The 22252-nt window shown below is 38.6% G+C and overlaps 1 protein-coding gene across 4 annotated transcripts in view; it reads left to right on the top strand.

The window, feature by feature from the left end:
* DENND1A (DENN domain containing 1A) overlaps positions 1-22252 on the top strand; it is a 697281-nt gene that overhangs the window by 384335 nt on the left and 290694 nt on the right. For all 4 annotated transcript variants that reach the window (XM_036750170.1, XM_036750168.1, XM_036750169.1 and 1 more), the window contains exon 10: positions 7358-7458. In XM_036750170.1, coding sequence (XP_036606065.1) covers positions 7358-7458 — 101 coding nt within the window. The remainder of the gene's footprint in view (positions 1-7357; positions 7459-22252) is intronic.

Below are 22252 nucleotides of genomic sequence, written 5' to 3'. Positions count from 1 at the left end.
CAAGATGCCTTCTGCCCTTGACATTAATCCCCATGAAATGACTTGAGCTGAAATTGACTTAACAATGCTCATTTACTTTGGTTTAGCACTTTCACAAATTTTGGGGAAGCATTTGGGTATAGTAGAAAGCAGTAGATTTGAAATCAGAATAACCTGAGTTCAAGTGTCAGCTCAATCACTTACTAAACATATAATCATAAAAGATCCTCTTTATATCTCTGGTGTATAATACTAATTCATTTTACAATAGTAATATCTTTAAGTACTTTATGCAGCTTTTTCAACTCCATTATCTAATTTAATCTTCGATACATCCCTGTGTGGTAAGTAATTATCCATTTTATTATTGAGTGCAATGGATAGAGGGCTACACCTGGAGTCAGGAAGACCTAAGTTCTAAAACAGCTTAAGCACTTAATAACCATGCAACTTATCCTCTGTCAACCTCAGTTTCCTTATATGTAAAATGAGAATTATGATACCTCCGTTCCAGGGTTGTTGTCCATCAGTCAGTGAATTAGGATTTATTATTTATCAATCAAGCAACAAACATTTAAGCCTTTACTGTGTGTCAGTAATTGTGGTAGGTCCTGGGGATACAGGTACAAAAAAATGAAACAATTTATACCCTCAAGGAGCTTGCATATCAAGAGAGATGACATGAATGAACAAATTAGTGAATGAATGAGTGAAAAAGTATTTATTAAACCCGTACTGTGTAGAAAACAATGCTAAGCATGAGGAATACAAAGGGAAAAGCAAAATCATCCCTGTTCTCAAGCAGCACAGAGGAGGAGACAGCACATATAGTGATACTTCAGCTGCAGAGCAGATGGAAATACCCACTGGTCTTTAGGACACAGCAGTCAAAGTAATGCATCATCTTTAGTGTCATTTCCATTTATTTAAAGCCACATTTGTTTCTGATGTCAAACTATTGGTTAGTGTTAAGGACTTTGGAGATGAGAACCTTCTTTTCTGGATCTTAGTATCTTTGGTCACTGAGGAGGTGAGGAGATATATCACTGGTTCATCTCCACGAATGTGTTCCTCATCGTGTTTTCAGAGCAGGATGGATGAAGGTCTAGGGGTTGGGCTTGAGAGAGCTACTCCTATTTCTGTGGCTTTTGGGCATAGGGTACATGTACATGTATATGTAGATACAAAATAAATGTGAGGTGAATAAATACAAGGTAGCTAGAGAAAGGGGACACTAGCAATTGGAAGGATCAGTAAGGGCTTTGTGAAGGAGGTAGTGCTTATGTAACCTCTCGAAAAGAGTGAGGATGCTAGAGACAGAGGTGAGGGAAGCCCTTCCAATAATAGCCAATATGTGAAGAGCAGAGAGAAGGCCAATTTGGCTGGATTGTAGAATGGTAGAGGGGGAATGATGTAGGATGAGCCTGGAAAGAGGGACAGAGAGGAGTTTATATTTTATCCTATAGGCAGTAAGGAGTGTCTGGAGTTTTTTGAATAGGGTAATAACATGCTCTGATTTTCACTTAAAGAAAATCACTTTGGCAACTATTTGGAGGCTGGATTGGAATGGGGAGACTTGAGGCCACAAGACCAATTAGGAGTCCATTGCAATAATCCAAGTGAGAGTTCATGGGGGTCTGACTTGAGGTAATGAATATGTAATTAGAGACAAGGGGTTAGACTGAAAGATTTCAAAGTAGGAATGATAAGATATGACAACTGATTGGATGTAGGAAGTCAGACGATGGGAATAATTCAGGGCTGGGACTTTGCAAGGAATGAGATCAGTTATGGGACCAGGGTAAAGGAACTCCAGAGTAGAAGACAGTGTGGAATAGAATTGGTTAACTATAGGGTTGAGATTGGGAAAGGAGTAAAGAGAAGCTAGAATAAGAGGTAATGGTCTGAGATAATAAGATTAGAGGATTGTCATGAAGACAAAGAATAGGTTTAAGATTGCTGAGGTATATAGGGAGAGGTGGTAGAATAGGAAACTGTACTGTCAGAAGAATATGAGACATGTTGATCATGGTAGTGAAATACTTGTGGGTGATACTGAGATCTAGGCTCTGACTCTCCTTGTGTGTGGCCTAGGTAGAATGGAGGAGGAGATCATGAGATTTGAAGAGATGAAGGAACTGGGACTCAGGGTGTGTGAGGGATCCTGCATATGGTAAAATAAACCATTTTCTACCTGCAACCTTAATCCTTTATACAACATCCGTGACAAGTAGTCAGTCATAGGATTTCCACTTGAAGACCACCAGGTTATTCCTTCTTACATCTGCTAATTGGGGGAAGTATTAATTATTAGAAAATTTTTTCTTTATGATGTTAATAACTCAGATTCCTCCAGCACTGTGAGGTTTATGAAATACTTTTCTTCCTTACAACCCTGTGAAGTTAATAGTATAGATGTTATTGTCTTCATTTTGTGGATTAAGAAACTGAGGTTCAGAGAGGTTAAATCTCTACAGCTAAATGTCAATCTGGATTCAAGTCCATGTCTCCTGATTCCAAATCTAGGTCTTTTCCTTAACTAGGCCACCCCTTGATTTCAGGGAGCTGAAATCTACCTCTGGATAGTATCTACCTGTTGGTCATAATTCTGCTATCAGGCACCAAGGAGAAAAAGACTGATCCTTCTCTGACAAGGACCTAGGCACTGATTATCTTTTGATAACCATAGTAATGTCATTTCCCTTCTCATTGCCTCAGTTTATTCATCTTTAAGATGGAACAAATGATGTGGACCACTCCTTTCTTCCTTTAGAGAGCAGAAAATCCTTTGTAAATTGTAAAACATTTTAGATGTGGGAACAATTTGCTAAAAGAAGTTCTGACTGTCAGGTATACCTGATTTGCAGCATGGTAACTGTGAGGTATCAGGGAGGAACATAGGAAAAGGCCTGGTCTTGACAAGCAGCTTTCAAAACTGAGAAACAGCAGCAGAGTATCCAGCTGAAAGCTGTCCTTGTTTAACTAACCTTTGGGATGCCTTTAGCTGGGGCTTGGCTTGGCTGTCACGCTTTACGTAAATGTCCTTCTGTCAGCAAAATGCTAGTTAACAGCTTCCAAGAGAATCAAAGTTCTCTCGAGACCAGGCTACCCAAAAACTAGAGAAACATAAGAAAACAAACAGTTTGGCATTTGTCCTTCCCTGTCCATCTCTCCAAAGTGACTGCAGCTCGTTTTTGACTAGAGTTTATATTTTCTTCTGTCACAAAGACACTGTGGTCAGTGTCATATCAACATAAACTTTCTATATTACTGACATTCTAGAAATGTGACATTTTAGAAAACAAAAGACTAAGTATATGATAAAAACCAATTCATCAAATACCAATTAATAATTTCTTATATTCTAGTTATGTTTGTATGCATCTCCCCTACTAGATTGTGACCTCCATTAGGGCAGGAATCATATTCATCTTATTTAATATTAACACATAACATTAATAATAATAACTTCAATACTTTAAAAATTCATAATCTCATCAGCATGGATATATATACCTTCCACCAATGTAAACCGTAGCCCTTCCAAACCCAGCTTCATGAGTTACTGTGGCTAAAATAATTCATCACTTCATGGCTATTTTCTTGAGGTTGTTAATCTCAGCACTTAGCTAGATTGGACCTTGGGCAGCAGATGCACAGCCTGTCTCCAGGATTATACTCAAAGACTTTCCAGCTTGGTAAGATTTATGAGGGTTTGTGGTTAGCTAGAACAGAATACTAATAATTAATATTCCTATAGTACTTTAAGGTTTACAAAGCACTCTTTTCACCACTATGCTGTGAGATGGGGCCTGTTATTAGCTCAGTTTTACAAATGATGAGGCTCAGTAAGCTTGAATGATTTACCTACTATCAGTCAATAAGTGTTTATTAAGCATCTAAAGCAATAAGGATTCAAAGGAAGGCAAAAATTTGGTCTCCACTCTTGAGGAACTAACATTGTAATGAGAGCGACAGCAGGCAGATAACTATGTACACACAAGATGTATGCGATGTAAATGGAAAGGAATCATGGAGGGAAGGGACTAGCAAGAGTGGTGGTGGTGGTGGTGGAGGAGGAGAGGGAGGGCAGATTGGGATGAGAGGTAATCATAATGCATGCTGTCTTGGGGTGGGGGAGGGGGAGATATGAGGAGAAAATTTGGGGCTCAAAATCTTGTGGAAGTGAATGGAGCTAAAAATAAAGTGGAAGTGGAAGTGGAACTAAAAATAAATTAATTAATGAAAAAAATAAAATAACATTTTAAAAGATGCATTACTATCTGTTTTGGTGCTATACCCTAAAAACCATGGGGTACTTCCCATGTTCAGCTTACAGCTAAAACCACACACACATACGCACAACATGCACATGCACACATATACACACAGGTGTGCACACAAATAATGTGTGTATATATGTACATATACACAGATACACCTGCATATACATATATACATATGCACATATACACTACACATATGTATGTGTGTATATGGTCTCCCTATTAGATATGAACTCTTTGAGAGCAGGAGCTGTCTTGCTTGTTATCTCCGGGCCTTAGCACAGTGCTTTTGCACATAGTAAGTTTTTGTTAAATACCTTTTCATTCATTCAAACAGGATTTTATATTTGATTCTAGAAGAAGCTACTAGAGTTTTTGAAGTAAGAGAGGACAGTGACATGGGCAGACCTACGCTTTAGGAAAATCATTTTGGCAGATGAATGGAAGATGGATTGAAATTGAGGGAGACCATTTAGAAGGCTATTGCAGTAGTCCAAAAGAGAGGTAATGAGGATCAGGACGGGTGAGATTGTATTGACTCCCAAGTTCAATAATCTTTCCACACCATTTCTCACTAGCAAGGGCTTGTGATTTCCAAAGTGCCTTCTTTGTGACAGTCTGGTGAAGTATAATGTTCCCCATTTTGCAGATGAAGAACCTTAGGGCCAGAGAGGTATAGTGACTGGTATAAGATTACCCAGGTAATAAGTGGCAATCAAGACTCAAGCATTAGGTCTTCTGCTTTCAAATCTAGTAATTTTTCTATTACCCTTCCTAATTTCCCTAATTCATCTTCCTATCTCCCTCTCACCTTGACCCTAGGAACCATGTCAGTATTCTGCACTCATTTGGGTCTTAATGATTTGTTGATGTTTTACTTGGCGAATAAAATGAATTCACAGATTTCCTGTTTGTTTCAGCCCCTTACAAAGACATTGTCATTTCTTGTAAAAAAAAATTAATTTTTAGGAATTAAATTTGAAATTACCTATCAACATCACTATTCTTCTTGCACCCCCTTGACTCCCACCATCTTCATGCTTCTGTTACTCCCAACTCAACACACTAATTTCTTTACTTTGTCAAAGGCTTTTTCTACGTCTATTGAGAGAATTATGTGGTTGTCATGTTTTTGTTTTTAATCTGATTAATACATTAATTTTATTTTTAATGTTGAACCATCCTTACTTCTCTGGTAGAACATTAGTTAGTTAGAAAATTATGTTAGTTAATGTTAGTTAAGTTAATTTTTGAGATAAATTGCTATGGCCTTTTTTATCAGAATTATATTTTTAAAATGTTATTTAATATTCATCGATATTATTGGTATGTGGTTTTATTTCTTTGTTTTTCCTTCCCTAGTTTAAGTATAAAAACTTTTATTTGTCTCATAAAGGGAGTTTGTTACAGGGTTTTTTTCCTTGATTTTTGAGAAAATGTTATAGTATAGGCTTTAATTTTTCTTTAAAAGTTGGTAGAATTCTTCCATAAGTCCATCAAGCTCAGGAGGTTTCCCCACCACCAACATTGGTTATTCCTTTACAGCTAGTTCAGTTTCCTTTACCGAGACCATATTATTTAAAATCTCTATTTGGTGTTCTGATAGTTTAGGTATTTTGTATTTTTGAAAGACCTGGTGTCTTTAAAGAGAGATTTAAAATGAGGAGAACTGACTTCATGTCCCAGATTGACGTTATGCTAACGCAGCGACTGGAAGCACAGAGACTTCAGAATATATTAATAACAACAATAACAACGTTCATATAGTGCTTACTATGTGCAAGGCCTTTTGCTAAGTGCTTTACAGCTGTCTCATTTCATGTCTTATTTAAATATGTTCATTCATAAAGTGGGAATCTTCATGCTCTTACTACTTACCTCAGAATCACAGAATCTTGAAGTCTAGTTCAACATATACCCCCAAAAGAGTCCCTGCTAAAACACACCTGACTAATGGCCTTCCAGGTCTGTTGTGAAGGAAGCTGCTTTGTGAGCCGTAAAGGGCTATAAAATTGTGAGCCGTTGATATTTTATTTGATGAAAGATTTTGCTAGTTACCTGTTTGTCTGTACCTTTATTAACATCTGCTTTATTTTCATTTTGATCAAGTAATCTAACACACACACATATATGTGCACATATAATGTTTATATGTATATATGTGTATATATATACATACGTATATATACTTTTAATTCTGTTTTCTTCATTTGACTGTCTTGATGTGTCATTTTTAGTAAATATATCTTTGTTTCTTTGCTGAAACACAATTATAATGGTAATTCATCTTTAAAATATAACATTTCTTATCTCATGGATGTGTTTTGAAGAAAATTCTTTATAAAATGCTACAGAAATTTGAGCTATTGTTATTATAATTATTAATATTATTAAATTGCTCCATTAAAGTCCTCTAATGTTTCAAGTTAGGAAGGAAACCTTAGATTCTCACAAAGACTGTTCCAGAGTTCCACAAGCTCTGGCAGGCCCTGTGAAGCTGGAGAGACTTTTGAGTGGTAGCTTAATGATGGACTGCAAGTTCTTTCACCCACGGATCAGCAGGCCTAGCTAGCTAAGTGTGAGAAAGCTCATTGCTGAAGAGTTGGCCACTAGGTGTCGGGGGATGGGTTTTATGGCCATAGCAATTTATGAAACCAGCCATCTACACCAATGGAGGAAGTGCTCACATTAATGGGATCACAGATCTTTTGAAGTATTATTATTGACCTATCATTTTAACACAATGTGAACAATAGTATAAAATTAATAGCATCATTGGTAGCAGTATCACTACTCTCCTATAGGGTCTGGTTCCCAGTGTTGCTGTAATGGTCAAATGAGATAATTTACATAGAGTTTTGCAACTTTAAAGTACAATACTAAAAGTCAGCTGTTATTGTTGTTACTAATATTCTAAGTAGTAAAAATCCTTATTCAAATTGCATGTTACCATTATAAAACACTTTGTGCCTATTGTATCACCCAAGATAATTCTGTGAAGATTTTAAACTTGCTTCTATTTTATCTATTTGAATTTTGTATCACCCAGTCTGTGACTTGCTTTTGATGCCATGATATTTGTTTTTTTGCAGTTAACTGCCTGTATCCATGGGTCTGCCGCTATGCTCTACCCGATGTTCTGGCAACATGTTTACATCCCAGTTTTGCCCCCACATCTGTTAGACTACTGCTGGTAAGGTGGCATGTGCTCCCTGTCACCATCTGAGGTGTCATTTGGTTTGGTCATGGGTGGGACCAACTAGAGTCTGGGCTCCACTGGCATAACTTTCAGGCATTCCATGCCCATGAGGCATTAGAGGAGAAATCTAATCAGGACACCATCTCTGTTGTCCAAGAACAAGCCTCAATCAGTGTGGAGAAGTTCTTCACTAGAGGCCTAGCCTCTGAAGAAACCTTTTTTTTTTTTTTTTTGTGGCTGCTACATGTAGGGTTTTCTGTGGAAGGAGTACTCAAACTGATGAAATCATAGATCTTTTCAAATATTGAGGTAAATTTTTGTGGCTATTTTTCAGTTTACACATAGATTATACAGATTTTCCAGTTTCCATTTTAGGAGTGCAGTCTCTCCTAAAAGGAGTGGGCTATAATAAAACCAATATGGTGTCTCACACGTGGTAGAGTTAGACATTGTGATGGCAGATATATTTGGGCTTCATAAAACAAGGAACTATTTCCAACTTGTTTCTCTGAATTTGCTCTCGTGCATTAATTAATATAAATTGTCACTTTTTAAAAATGTAGATCTTTTTTGAGTTCACTGAGTGTTCATGCTTGCAGTTCTTTCTATCTATGAGATTAAGAAACAATATATTTCCCATTATCTGTTGGAGGAGACTGATCTGGAGTATCTGTCTAATTTTTGTGTAACAAAAATTTTCTTGTTGATTAAGCAAGGCCAAATGGTTTACAGGTAAAGCTCAATTTAAAGAAAGCCACTTTTCACAGTATTTCGGTGGCAGAGTCTATGAAACAAAGCCCCCATTGAATAGCTAAAAAGAATGGTTTTTAAAACCTTTAATTATTTGGAAGGCTGTAATTGTACTTTCTCAAACATAAATTACGCTCCCCATTCAACAGATATTGATCTTACAAACATTAATTAACTGCCTACTGTGTGCAAAGCTCTGTAGTTGGCACTGGGATACAAAAAGACACACATAACATAAGTCCTGCTGCTAAGGAGCAAAGGAAAAACAAGTACACAAATAATTTTGATACCAAGAAGACTGAGGTCAAATGCTTGGGAGAGGATCTGAGAAAGCAATTTTTGAGTAATATTTGAGGAAGAAGAGATTATTTCCCTTGAAAGGTCAGAGAAGTCTTTCTGTAGGAGGTTATAACTAAGTTGGACCTTGAAGGAACAGAGGGACTCCTGTAGACAAACATGGAGGGAAGGATTTGTTCTAAGCATGGGAGACACCATGAACAAAAACATAGAGATGGGAGAGGGTAGGATAAGAGTGGGGAACCATAAGCAGTTCATTTTGGCTGGAAGTTGGATACTTGAAGGGAAGTAACATGAGATAAGGCTGGGTAGGTAGGTTGGAGCCAGATTGTAGAGGACCCTGAATGCCAGAGCCAGGAATTTCTACTTTATTCAGTAGGCAATGGTAAGCCACTGAAAGTTTTAAGTAGAGGAGTGAAATAATCCCAGCAATGCATTGAAATGCTCAGACAGACTCAGACAGAGTCAATTAGTGCACATAAACACAGGGAATAAAGCTCCCTTCCCCTGGAGGAGAACCTGGACTGCCAGTTGTTGGTGATATTTTAAGGAGAATTCATTTATTATGAAGACATTTAGGATTAAATCAATGTTTCCCAATACAAACTATATTGCTTAGGTAAAAATACTGCATATTTTTATGGAACAAATTCTTTACGGAAGGCTAAAGAACTATGGGGTGAGGGTGAAGGACAAATATCAAGGCTGAGAGAAGTAAGACCCTAGGAGGAGAAATAATTTTTTAAACTTCATAGGATATTAAGAAATAAGAACCCCAGGTATCAAGAGTTTAACATACTGCCGATTGGAAAATTGTGGACTAGATAACCAATTCAGATGAATATATGTGGATGATAATAATTCATTCGCCATTTTTATGAAAGAACCTTTTCGACATTTGGCCAGGAAGTATTTTGAGATATACAAATAATAATAGCTTATATTTGTAGAGTGCTTTAAAGTTTAAAGAACGCTTTTACATGAAGTCATTTACTCCTTACAACAACCATGGAAGGTAATTTGTCAGGTGTTATTATCCTGATGTTATCTCAGATAACAAAACTGAGCCTTAGACTCACTTGAAGGCTTCCAGCTCCTAGATCTTTCAAATGTCTTATTCTGTGATTTGAGAATTAGTTTTGGTTTTCTTTTTTAAAAGAATATTATTCATATCATTTGTTTTTATATCAAATTCATTTCCAAATTTCCCCACTTGTTCACCTAATGAACTATTCCCTGTAACAAAGAATAAATAATAGGGGGGGGAGATAAAAAAAAGTACAGTTCAGGAAAATCATTCCATCACCTGAATCTGATAGTATAATCAGTGTTCCACACCATTTGACCTTCACCTCTGTGAGGAAGGAAAAAAAAAAAGGTACATTTTCTTATTTCTTCTCCTGGTCCAAGCTTGGTAATTTTATTACATAGCATTCAGGTGTTTTTGTTTTTGTCCTTTACATTTGTTGTGATTATGTGTATTGTGTTTTCCCATTCCATTTGACTTTTAAAATCCTTCACAATCTGGCCCCTTCCTCCGTTTTCAGTCTTCTTTCATTCTATGCATCACTTCATACCTGGCCTATTGCAATAGCCTGCTAGTGGGTCTGCCTGCCTCAGGTCTCTTTCCACTCCAAACCAGTCCTCCATTCAGCATCAAAATGATTGCCTATAGGATCAATACAAAATCCTCTGTTTGGCATTCAAACCCTTCATAACTTAGACCCTCCTACCCTTCCAGTCTTCTTATACCTTACTCCTCAACACATATTCTTTGATCCAGTGACACTGGCCTCCAGGCTGTACTGCGAACAATACCTACCATCTCTGGATTCTGGGCTTTTTTTCTCTGGCAGTCTCTCATGCCTGGTATGCTCTCCCCACTCGTTCCTGTTTCCTGGCTTCCTTTAAGGCCCAACTAAAATCTCATCTTCTACAAGAAGTTTGCCAATTCCACTTAATTCTAGTGCCATCTTTCTATTAGTTATTTCCTATTTATCCTTTATATAACTTGCTTGTATATAGTTATTTGCTTGTTGTCCCCCATTACCTTGTGAGCTCTTTGAGGAGAGGGACACTCTTTTTCCACTTTTTGTATCCCCAGCATTTAGTGCATAGTGCCTGGCACATAGCAGGCCTTTAATAAAAGTTTATTGGTGGACCGACTTTATTCCCCTCCATGTACACTACCACTGGCCTTCTTGCTGTTCCTTGCACATGATACTTCACCCCCCAACTCCATGACATTTCTCTAGCTGTCTCCAATTACTAGAATATTCTCCATACTCACCTCTATCTTTTGACTTTCCAGACTTTCTTCAAAACTCAGGTCACACCCCACTTTCAGACTTTTCTGCCCCCCATTCCTCCCTCTCCCTCTCGATCCAGTTCCTTCCCTCCAAGATTACCAGAATGCCATTTACACTGTATATATCTTACATATGCAGTATTTTGCATATTATCTCCCCCATTAGAAAGTAAATTCCTTAAGGGCAAGGACTGCATTTTTGTCTCCTGCAAGCAGATAGCACAGTGCCTGGCACCCTATCAATTCTTCATCAATACTTGTTGACTGACTGACTTTACCTCACATCCATTTGTAGGATGATTCTTCATGTGCATCTTTTCTTAAAGTACAATAATATTTCATTAACTTCATGCACCACAATTTGCTTAGCCATTCCCCAATCAATAGGCATCTACTTTGTTTAAGATCTGTTTATTTCATAGGGCTAGAATAGATGGCTGTGCCAGTGTTTGTGATACTGATCTTTATGAATGAATTTTCTGACATTTCACCAAGAAGTTGGTTTTAAATCTGTGGGGAATCTTTGTCCACTTAGAAATCTGATAAGATGAGGATGCTGTAACTAAAGACTACTAGGAAGAGAAACAGATATTCTAATACGGGTTTAATATGATTATCTTCCACCAATTGTTGTCAGCATCTACAAAGGCTGTGAAATTATATTTAAAGTAAGTTTCTCATACTGTCTCTGGTGCTTCTTTATTACACTTTTGTCAAAGCCTCTGTAGAGCCCTGAGGTAAGGAGCCTTTAGGGATAACTAGCATTTTAAGTGAAGTGCCAGGAGCCTGAAACATGTAAATGTGAAGAAACTTGGTTCCTCTGCAGATGATTTAAATGTTAAGTACATCCCCATGTAGGGGATATAGGGACTGGAATCTGAAAACTATTATCTCCTGTAGAAATGAACCTTCAATTTACTCACTGCACAGGAAGGGCAGATGCTACTCATTTTCGCTGTCAGCAGGTGCCCTTTCTATGCATAATAGACTTCGAATGTGTAATTAACACATGAAGGAGGCCACCACTAGTCACTCTTTCAGGTACATGCTGCTAGCAGTTTTCAGGACAACCACGAGGGCCACGAGAGGTTCTTACATTGCCTAGAAGATTACCTTGCCATTGACTTCCTGAAAAAGACCTGTTAAAAGGGGCTAAATCCAGATCCCACTGTGGGCAGGCATAAATGTAGACTAAGAAAATATCCACTCAGGTCACCGACTCAAGATAGAAGAAGGGAGGGAGGGAGGAAGGGAGGAAGGAAGGGGGAGGGGAGGGGAGGGGAGGGGAGGGGAGGGGAGGGGAGGGAAGAAGTTAAAGCTGGAAAGGATCTTAGAGATCATTAATCCAAAACCTTCACCTTATAGATGTCGAAAACAGTTTTAATGAGAAAAAGAATGGGTCTTGTCTGACTGAGGTCACAGAGGAAGCAAGTAATGGAGTTTAGCCCTTCTGGTTCCAAATTTAGTGCTTTGGACCCCCCTGCTCAGTGGGCTGATTTTGACCTTGCCTGGCAAAGAACATAGAACCAGGGTGATGCCCCAGTATGGCGGTTATATTTTGTTTCATTTTTTTTTTGTTTTTAACTAAAAAATAGTTAAATGGAAAATGTACTGATCTCTTAGAGGACTGAATTCTGACTGCATGATACTGGACAAATCACTTTACCTCCCTGAGCTTCTGTTTACTCCTCTGTAAAATGGGGATAATAATCCTTGCACTAACTACCTCACCATACTGATGGAAGGTTAGAGGCTATAGAGTTGTTGAGCTGTCCTCAAAAGCAATTGCTGGCAAACCTCCCATTGCACATTAACAAACATAACAACAGATTAGCTGAGGGAGCTTTAATTAGCCTAGTAATAGCAGATTGTGATTGTTGTAATAAATCAATTTAGGCCAAATGGCTTTTCCCTGAATGCTTCTTAAATTAACCTCTGAATTCTACTCTGATTTGTCAACATGGAAAGGACATTATGGTCACTCAGGAGATTTATAATAACCTCCACAAAAGCAGATACAGCCTTCTCCTTCTCCTCCTTAGGATGGACATGTACTAGTCACATGACCATGGATAAGTCTCTTAGGCTCTCAGAGAGGCTCAGTTTCTTCAGTTTTAGAATGGAGGTAATAATCAATAAGCATTCATTAAGTACCTACTGTGTGCCAGGCACTGAACCCAAGCACCTAGATACAAAGAAAGGAAAAAAAAACCAGCCCCTCCTCTCAAGGAGTCTCCTTACATATATGGGTGTGATAAAAGCCCTTTGCAGCTTTCAAGAACTCTAAAAATATGGGTTATTTTAAAAGTTATTATGTGAATTATAGAATCTAACAGTAAGCTTCATGAGGGTGAAGAATGTATCTTATCTCTTTATCTCCCTAGTGCCCTAGTAAATAGGTGCTTGATAAATGTTAGTTATGTTTACTTGAATTTAATTAGATTTTGAGTCTGTGGTACTTTATACTTTCCCTTCTGCTTATCCTTGAAAACCTAGCTCAAATGACACCTTCTTCAGGAAGCTTTCCCTTATCTTTCCTCTCCCTTTTCTCCAGTGGGGCATGATTTCTGCCTCATCTGAACTTCAGTCTCCTTTTATGAATATCTCATGTTTTTATTTACATGATATATTTATCTGTGCCTCTCTTTATTGGATTGTAATCCTTTTGAGGACATAGAACATGTTTTTTTTTTTTTCGTTTTTGTGTCCCCTACCAGCACAGAACATTAACATTAAAGCATAATTTTGTTATTCAGTCATTTTTCAGTTCTGCCTGACTCTCCAAGGCCCCTTTTAGGGTTTTCTTGTCAAAGATGCTGGAGTGGTTTGTCATTTCCTTCTCCAGATCATTTTACAGATGAGGAAACTGAGGCAGACAGGGTTAAGTAACTTGCCCAGGATCACACAGCTAGGAAATATTCTAGGCCAGAATAGAACTCAGATCTTCCTGACTCCAGTCATGGCACTCTATATACTGTACCACCTGGCTGTCCCATAATAATAGCATTATCAGCCTTTAATAATTGTTTGCTGAATGAATGTATAACAGTAATAACACTCATCTTTAAGGTACCTTAAATTTTTAAAAAAGTACTTTTCTTCTAACTCTCATTGACAGGATGAATAACTCCATTTAAAAGATAAAGAAATTGATAATTTGATAATTTATAGCCAGCCACATAGTCAGTAAGCAGCAGAACTTAGAATTTGAACCCAGGTCTTCTCATTCCAAGTCCAGTACTGTTTCTTAGAACTTATGTATGAACTAGGACTAGGCATTACAGGTATCATTTTAGAGTTGAAGAAAAGCAAGTTCAAAGAGTTGAAAGGATTTGTGTGGTTACCCAGCTTGGAGGTGACAAGGCTTTGACTCACCCTCTGTTTGACTCTGAGACTTAATAGGATTTCAGTTACAAAGGGACCTTAGAGATCATTTACTCCAACCCATTCCTCTACCCAATTTTACATATGAGGAAACTGAGTCTCAAAGAGTTTAAATGATTTGACCAATGTCATATAAGTAATAGGTGGCAGAACCAATATTAAAATCCTCATCTTCTAACTCCAGCCCAGTAGTCTCTACTGTATCGGACAAAATTAACCTAGACCATGGCTTGGGATGACCAAGAAATTTAGGGAAAGGTCATCTTTCTATTCTACTTCCCTTTGACTGTTTTTATTTAAAACATTTTTTTTCAATATAACTTGCATTATTGTGTGGTTGTTTTCATTTGCAGCTGTGGCATAAGAATGAAAAGACAAGAAACAAAAGCAGATGGCAGAGAAAACGAAAGGAGGGATGCATTTCCAGCCCTTATGAATATTTAAAAGCATGTGCTGCTGGGTTCCATCCTAGTATGGAGCTGTGCTCTCTCTTTCCGACTTTGAAAATATGAAGCTGATAATGTTCCCTACCTTAGCTGTTTCTTCCCCCTCCTCCTTGGGGAATAGCACTGAAGGCTGGGCGTGGCTAGGACTAACAGGTTAAGTCTTCAGTGTTGATTAGTTTTCTTTTACAAAAGAAGAAATTAGGAAAGTCAGTGAGAGCTTGTGAAATAAACCTATATAGAGAGAGAACCCTTGGAAATGGCTTAATTGTAGGCTTGTCTTATTTCTAATTAAAGATGCCACTAGCTGTATCAGAGAATCAATCAACAACCATTTATTATGCACCCACTATGTACCAAGAACTGTCTAGAAACTGGGGGTACAAAGAGAAAAAAAATCAAACAATCCTTGTTCTCAAGGAGCTTGAATTCTATTGGAGAAAATAATATACTCACAACACAGACACACACATAATAAATAAGAGATAGTGAGAAAGGGCACTAGCAGTTGTGGGTGGAGGTTACAGGAAAGGCATTGTGTAGAAGGTGGTGCTTGAGCTGAATCTTGAAGAAAGAGAGGGATTCTTGGCGATAGAGGAGAGTGCATTTCTGGCATGGGAAGCAAAATAGAAGAGGGGGGAAGATAACTGAGCCTTGGAATATTCCCATAGTTAGGGGGAAAAAACAGGGGAGAATAGTGTCTTGAAAGCCCAAAGAAAAGAGCCTATCCTGGAGGTAAGGGTAGTCAGTAGTGTCAGATACAGCAAAGAAGTCACGAATGATAATAACTGATAAAAAGCCAGTAGATTTGATGATTAAGAGGTCATTGGTAACTTTGGACAGAGCAGCTTCAGAGTAATGAGGTTGGCGTACAGATTGCAAAAGGTTAAAGAGTGAGTGAGAGGAGAGAAGGAGGCGATGAGTATATCCAGTTTTCTTTAGTAGTTTGTAGAAGCAAGGAGAGATATAGGCTTCTAGACCCCAAAGGAGAGTAAGATCTACTGAAGACTCTAAGTGTGGAGGAGATGTTGAACATGTTTGAAGGCAAAGGGAAAGGTAATAAATAGTAGGTAGGGAAAGATTGAAGATTAGAGAAAAGGGGAAGATGTTTGGGAGCAATCTGCTGGAGAACAGGAGAAGAGGTGGAATCAAGGGCACATATAAAGAGGTCGGCCATGGGACTCTGAAGAGCTACTTCATCGTCAGAGGCTGGAGGAAAGGAGATGACAGCTCCAGGGTTTTGAGGTGAAAAGAATGAGAGGAGAGAGTTCACAGAGAATAGCCTCAGTTCTCTCAGAAGGTTGAGGTGTGTGGCATGGGAAGTGAGAAAGGTTTTAGCAGAGGAGACTTGGGATCTCTTCTGTGAGTAGTGACATAGTAATCAGTAAATGGAAGAGTAAACAGATTCTCAGATTTAGAAAGGACCTTGGACATTCAGTCATAGAATTATACGTTAGCCCTAGAAGAGACCTTACCCTTTGCTCATGCTAGTGATGGGGTATAGGCTCTGAGAACCCCCTTGAGCCCTACCTTGAATCTTCCCACTTGATCTGGTTTTAGCTTGAGGCCATAAGCTTTTCATGCCCAAATCTGTTACCCTTAACCTAGCTTGGCCCTCCATTGTCTGTTATCTCCCATTATCTGTTCTGGATTGCCTCTGTCCACTTCCTACCCTTGATGCCCTTAACCTAGCCTAGCCCTCCAGGTAGCCTTCAGCAGCTTCCTACCCTTAATCCCATTCCTGGAGTCTGACCTCACCTCAGTCACCCCAGTCTCATCAAGATCCTCCCTAAACCCCTCCTCTCATCACCCCAGACTACTTGGACAACCCTAGCTCCTTCCCACAATCTTTCTGTATATAAGATCCATCTTGTCTCCGTGAAGGTGCTCAGATTCAATTTAGCTGAGATTCAGTCTGGCCCGCTTGCCAATCCAAGCATCACAAATGCTCAGATTCCTTAAGAATCTAGCCAGTGCTCAGGGTCCTTAAGAGTCCACCCAATATGGTGAATCTTTAATAAACTTTGTTTTTCTTTGGCTGAAAGAAGGCTTGAATGGAATTAATTTGGCCAGGACTTGGCATGTCGGTATTTTCGGGTCCCGAGCACCTCTAACCTCAATATTATGGTTTCCTGACGGGGAAAACTGATGATTTCAAGTTCTTCTCCAGCCAAGACTGGAAGGTATATAAGCCTCCCCATCCCTATCCCCTTCTCACCCTCCAAGCACCTTGGAGGACAGCTAGAATGCTGTCTCATACTCACCCTGATGCTCTCGGGTTCTTGGTCCAGTGGTTCTTGGTCCAGTGGTTATTTTCAAGGTCATAGATATAGACACACCTTCTGAAGCATGAAAGACAAGGACACATTCCCTATCTGGAAGTGTATGCCCAATTCTTTCAAGTCTTTCCACACTAGGCGCTAGGAAATTGGGAAAACTTCAGGTACGTTTGGGGTTTGTTTGTTTGCTTGTTTGTTTTTTGTCTTGTTTTGTTTGTTTCTTGAGGCTTACTCCTAGATCCTCCTTTGTGGAGGAAGGGACTTCCAGCCCCCATGCCTATAATGGGTCAATCTTTTTCAGTTCCCAAAAGTTTGCCTTTGGGTTGTCTTTTACAAAATTGGGAAAATTTTAGTTTCTCTAAAGAACTTAAAAAGAAAAAAGTTTATGGCCTCAAGCTAACACCAGATTGAATGGGAAGATTCAAGGTGGGGTTCAAGGAGGTTCCCAGAACCTATACTCCCTCACTAGTGATCATTCAGCTTCTGCTTCAGCACATTGAGGGCCAGGAACCTCACTGACTCCATGGGAAGTTCGTCCAAGTCAAAATCTGCCTCTATGCAGTTTCATTCCATTCATTCCTTGCCATGCCTTCTGAGGCCAGTCAAAATAAGTTCAATTCTTTTTTCTCGTGTTAGCTCTTCAGATGCTTAAATATGGTTACTGTGACCCCTCTGAGTCTTCCCTCCAGGCTTAATATCCCTAATTTCTTATATTGTAGAAAGAGCCTTGTTTTTGAATCCTGGTCCTGCCATGTGTGTGATCATGTCATCTCATCTCTGTTTCTTCTTCTGTGCAAATAATTTTATTGGAATTGAGGGTCTCTAAAATCCTACCCCAAAGTCTATGATTCTAGGAACCATTCCTTACAGACCATTGAGTCTCATCACTACCTTGGTGACTTTATTCAGGTTGTTCCAGCTTTTCAATATCCTTCCTAAATTGTGGAGCCCGAATCTGGACAGTGTGCTGCTCATAATGCAACCTAAGATCTTTTTTGAATGTCAAGCCACACTGTTGGCTCATATCATATGGTTCACTAAAACTCCCAGAGTCTCTCATAGTCTCTCAGAGTTGTAGAAGATCTCTGAGGTCAGCTAGTCCAACCCTTACCTGAAAAGGAGTTCTCTGTATAACATCTCTAACAAATGGTGAGCCTCCATTTGTGGACCTCCTTGATGAAAAATTTTCATCCTCCTTGAGACTAATTATTTGGAAGTTTTTCCTTATTGAGAAGCTAAATTTGCTTCTCTTCAGCTTCTTTAGTTCTGCCCTCTGGGGCCAAGCAGAATCCATCTAGTCCCTCTTTCATACAATAACCAAATTTTAAATGCTCCGAGACAGCTACCTGTCCTTCCTAATTATTTTCTTCTCCAGGACAGATATCCCTAGTTACTTCAAACAATCTTCTCTCTATCCTGGTCACCTTTCTCCAGGAATAATCTAACTTGTCAATATCTACCAAAATGTGGTGTGCAGAATCATATACAGAACTCCAGATGTAGTCTAAGTAGCTGTAGGTTTTTTTTCATAGAAATTCTTTCCCCGCCTCCCACAAGAATCAGAGTCTAAAATAAGGTCCCCACCTCATTCACCTCCCCAAAAATAATTATGTTGGAGCTGATCTGGAAGTTTACTAACACATTGTTGGTGATGAAATAGTCTTAAGGAAGGGTAAGCTTAAATTTTTTTTTTCAGAAAGACATCAAGACGAGGAGGCAAATTGATTAAATGATTCCTGAGATTCTGAGTTGAATCTAAAAGTTAGTGTTCTAGATTAAACCCTGGGGCCTATCATTTGTAGGGTCAGAACCTGGTACAAGATTCATTAGTAGATTCAAAGAAATTTAAAAACCATCATATAACAATGGTGATATAAAACTTATATGCTTGTAACAGCATTGTGAAGTAGATATTACAAGTATTATGGACGAAAAACCTAAAAATTAGAAGATTTATCCAAAGTTATATAGTTGGCCATTGGCAAACCCAGGATTGATATCCAAGTCTTTTGACTGAATTCCTTGCTTTTTCACCAGCCCTCTAGACAATGAGTGGTATCCCAGACACTTGAGTAAGATAAGAGGACTGCGGGTTCTATTTATCTGTGCTTTTTCAAGGTCTTTCATAAACTGTCTGCCATATCAATCAGTTACCCCTAATCAGATTGTTAATGAATTACAGATGCATTAAAAGGTCTCTGGGAGCTGAGGAGTCAAAGAAGCATGGTTATCCATGATATACTATCAATATGAGGCATATCAGGTGGTATCCCATGGGGAGCAGACATAAGCTCATTTTACCCAAATTAGTGTAAAGGGAAGAATTCTGGACTTGGAGTCAGAAGATAGTGATTTAAATCTTAGGTCTAACAGAGGTTTTGTGGCTATAAACAAATCAGTTTACTGCTCTCAACCTCAGTTTTGTCTTCTATAAACTTTGTGCTTCTTAATTGATAATCCACACAGGATTGTTTTGAATGAAATGCTTTGTGACCGGAAGCAGTGGAAAGAGCACTGTATTTGGAATCCAAATCTAAGTTTCATTTCTGACTGATTTGGATTACCCATATTAATTAGCATAAACCAGCCTTATCTCCTTATCTGTAAAATGGGAATTTGTATTAGAATTAGGCAACACTTGTCAACAAGCATTTATTAAGTGCCTACTATGTTCCAGCACTATGCTAAATCCTGGGGATTCAAAGAAAGGCAATAGACAGGCCCTTCCCTCAAGGAGCTCATAGTCTAATGGGGAATATGCAAATAACTATGTACAGACAAGATACAGACAATAAATTGGAGATCATCTCAGAGGAAAGGGCTCCGTGGCAGAAGGCAGAATTCTTAGCTGACATTTGAAGGAAGCCATGGAAGTCAGGGGATGAGGAGAGAGAGAATTCCAGGAATGGGAGACAAGCAAGGAAAGTGCACACTCAGGATATGGATTGTCTTGCTGGAGGAACAGCAGTTTGCAATCAGAGTTCATTAGTTGTGTCTCTGAATGTTGATAGCATTTTTTTCATCAGGAGTCATTTGGAATTGTCTTAGATCGTTGTCTTGATCAGAGTAGCCAAGTCTTTTACAGTTGATCATCCTTACTGTGCACAATGATCTCCTGTTTCTTCCCACTCTACTTTCCATCAGTTCATATAGGTGTTACCATTTTTTTTTCCTGAAACCACCTCCCTCATTCCATAGCATAATAGTGATCCATCACAGTCATATGCCACAACTTGTTCAGCCATTCCCCAGTTGATGAGCAATCCCTCGGTTTCCAATTCTTTACCACCACAAAAAGAGCTGCTACAAATATTTTTGTACACACAGGTCCTTTTCCTTTTCCTTTGGTCTCTGTGGGGTAGAGATCTAGTAATGATATTGCTGGGTTCAAGGGTATGCAGAGTTTTATAGCCCTATTTTTCTCCAGAATGGAGAAAACAGTTTATTAGTGTATGTATTTTTCCTTATCCCCTCCAGCATTTGTCACATGTGATAGGTATGACATGGTAGCTCAGAGTTATTTTAATTTGCATTTCTCCAGTCAATAATCATTTAGAGCATTTTTACATATGACTATAACTTTGATTTTTTTTCTTCTGAAAATTGTCTGTTCATATGCTTTGACCTTTTGTCAGTTGGAGAATGACTTTTATTTTCATAAATTTAACTGTTTTATATATGTTTGAGAAATGAGGCCTTTATCAGAGAAACTTGCTCTAAAAATTTATTATATTACTTCATTGTCTGTCATACCTTTTAGTAATATGTAGTTCCCCTGATTATCTCTTTTAATTAGGTCTATTTTTGCTTTTCCTTTGTCTGAGATCATGATTGCAACCCCTTTTTTATTTTAGCTGAAGCATAAAAGATTCTGCTCCAGCCCTTTAGTTTAACTCTATGTGTGTCTTTCTGTTTCAAGTGTGTCTCTAGTAAATCCCATACCCTTGGATTCTGGTTTCTAATCCATTCTGCTATTCACTTCTTTTTTATGGGTGAGCTCATCCCATTCACATTTACAGTTATGTTACTGTGTATTTCCCTCCATCCTATTTTCTTCTGTATATCCTTCTCTCTTTTTACCCTGTTTCTCCTCAAAAGTCTGTTTTGCTTCTGACCACTGCCTCCCTTAATCTGCCTTTCCATTTATCATCTCCCCTGACCCCTACTTTTCTTTTATCCCCTTTCCTCTTATTTACTTTTTGGATAAGGTATATTTCTATACTCAGTGTGTATGTATATTGTTCCTTCTTTGAACCAATTCCAGCGAGAGTGAGGTTCAGGCATTTCCCACCATCACCTAAACCTTTCCCCCCTCCACTATAAAAGCTCTTCTTTGCAAGCCTCTTTTATGTGATAGAATTTTCCCCATTCCACCTCTCCCTCCCTGCTTCTCCCAGTACATCCCTTTTTCTCACCCTTTCACTGCTTTGAGATCATCCCAATGTAATCTACTCATACTCATGCCTTCTGTTTGTGTAGACTCCATCTAACTCCCCTGATAAGATAAAGTTCTTAGGCATCACATGTATCATTTTTCCATATGGAAATGTAAGAGTGTCTTAGTATCTAGAGCAGGGCTGTTGAAACAATAGACAATATATTTTGATTTGCCATTTTAGTGAGAGTTCTGAGGTAGCTCGGCTTTGTTTACTAAAGCATTTATGTAAATTTCTATGCTTGTAGGCAGCTGCATAAATCACACTGCTGGCCTCATTTTGGACAGCCCTGATCTAGAATATTTCTTTCATGTTTACCTTTTTATGCTTCTTTTGAGTCCTGTGTTTGACTAACAGATTTTCTTTTGAGCTCTGGTCTTTTCATCAAGAATGCTTGAAAGGCCTCTATTTTCATTATATGTTCATTTTTCCCCTGAAGAATTTTATTCAGTTTTGCTAGGTAAGTTATTCTTGGTTATAATCCTAGCTCCTTTGCCTTCTCAAATATCATATTCCAAGCCCTCCACTTCTTTAATGTGGAAGCCGCAAAATCTTATGTGATCCTGACTGTGTCTCCACAATATTTGAATGGTTTCTTTCTAGCTGCTCACAGTATTTTCTCCTTGACCTGTGAGATCTGGAATTTGGCTTAATATTCCTAGGAAATGACAAGAGGTGGAACCAAGATGGCAGAGTAAAGGCTGGGACTCACCTGACCTCTCCCCCAAACCCCTCCAAATACCTTTAAATAATGACTCTTAACAAATTTTAGAGCTGCAGAATCCACAAAAAGATGGAGTGAAACAATTTTCCAGCCTAAGACAACTTAGAAGGTTGGCAGGAAAGGTCTGTTGCACCAGGTTGAGAGGGGAGCACAGACCAGCACAGGTT

Source organism: Trichosurus vulpecula, chromosome 3 (genome assembly GCF_011100635.1).
Source record: "Trichosurus vulpecula isolate mTriVul1 chromosome 3, mTriVul1.pri, whole genome shotgun sequence".
In the NCBI taxonomy this organism is placed as follows: domain Eukaryota; kingdom Metazoa; phylum Chordata; class Mammalia; order Diprotodontia; family Phalangeridae; genus Trichosurus; species Trichosurus vulpecula.
The sequence above is the reverse complement of the archived record's forward strand: the minus strand, read 5'-3'. Positions and strand labels throughout refer to the sequence as shown.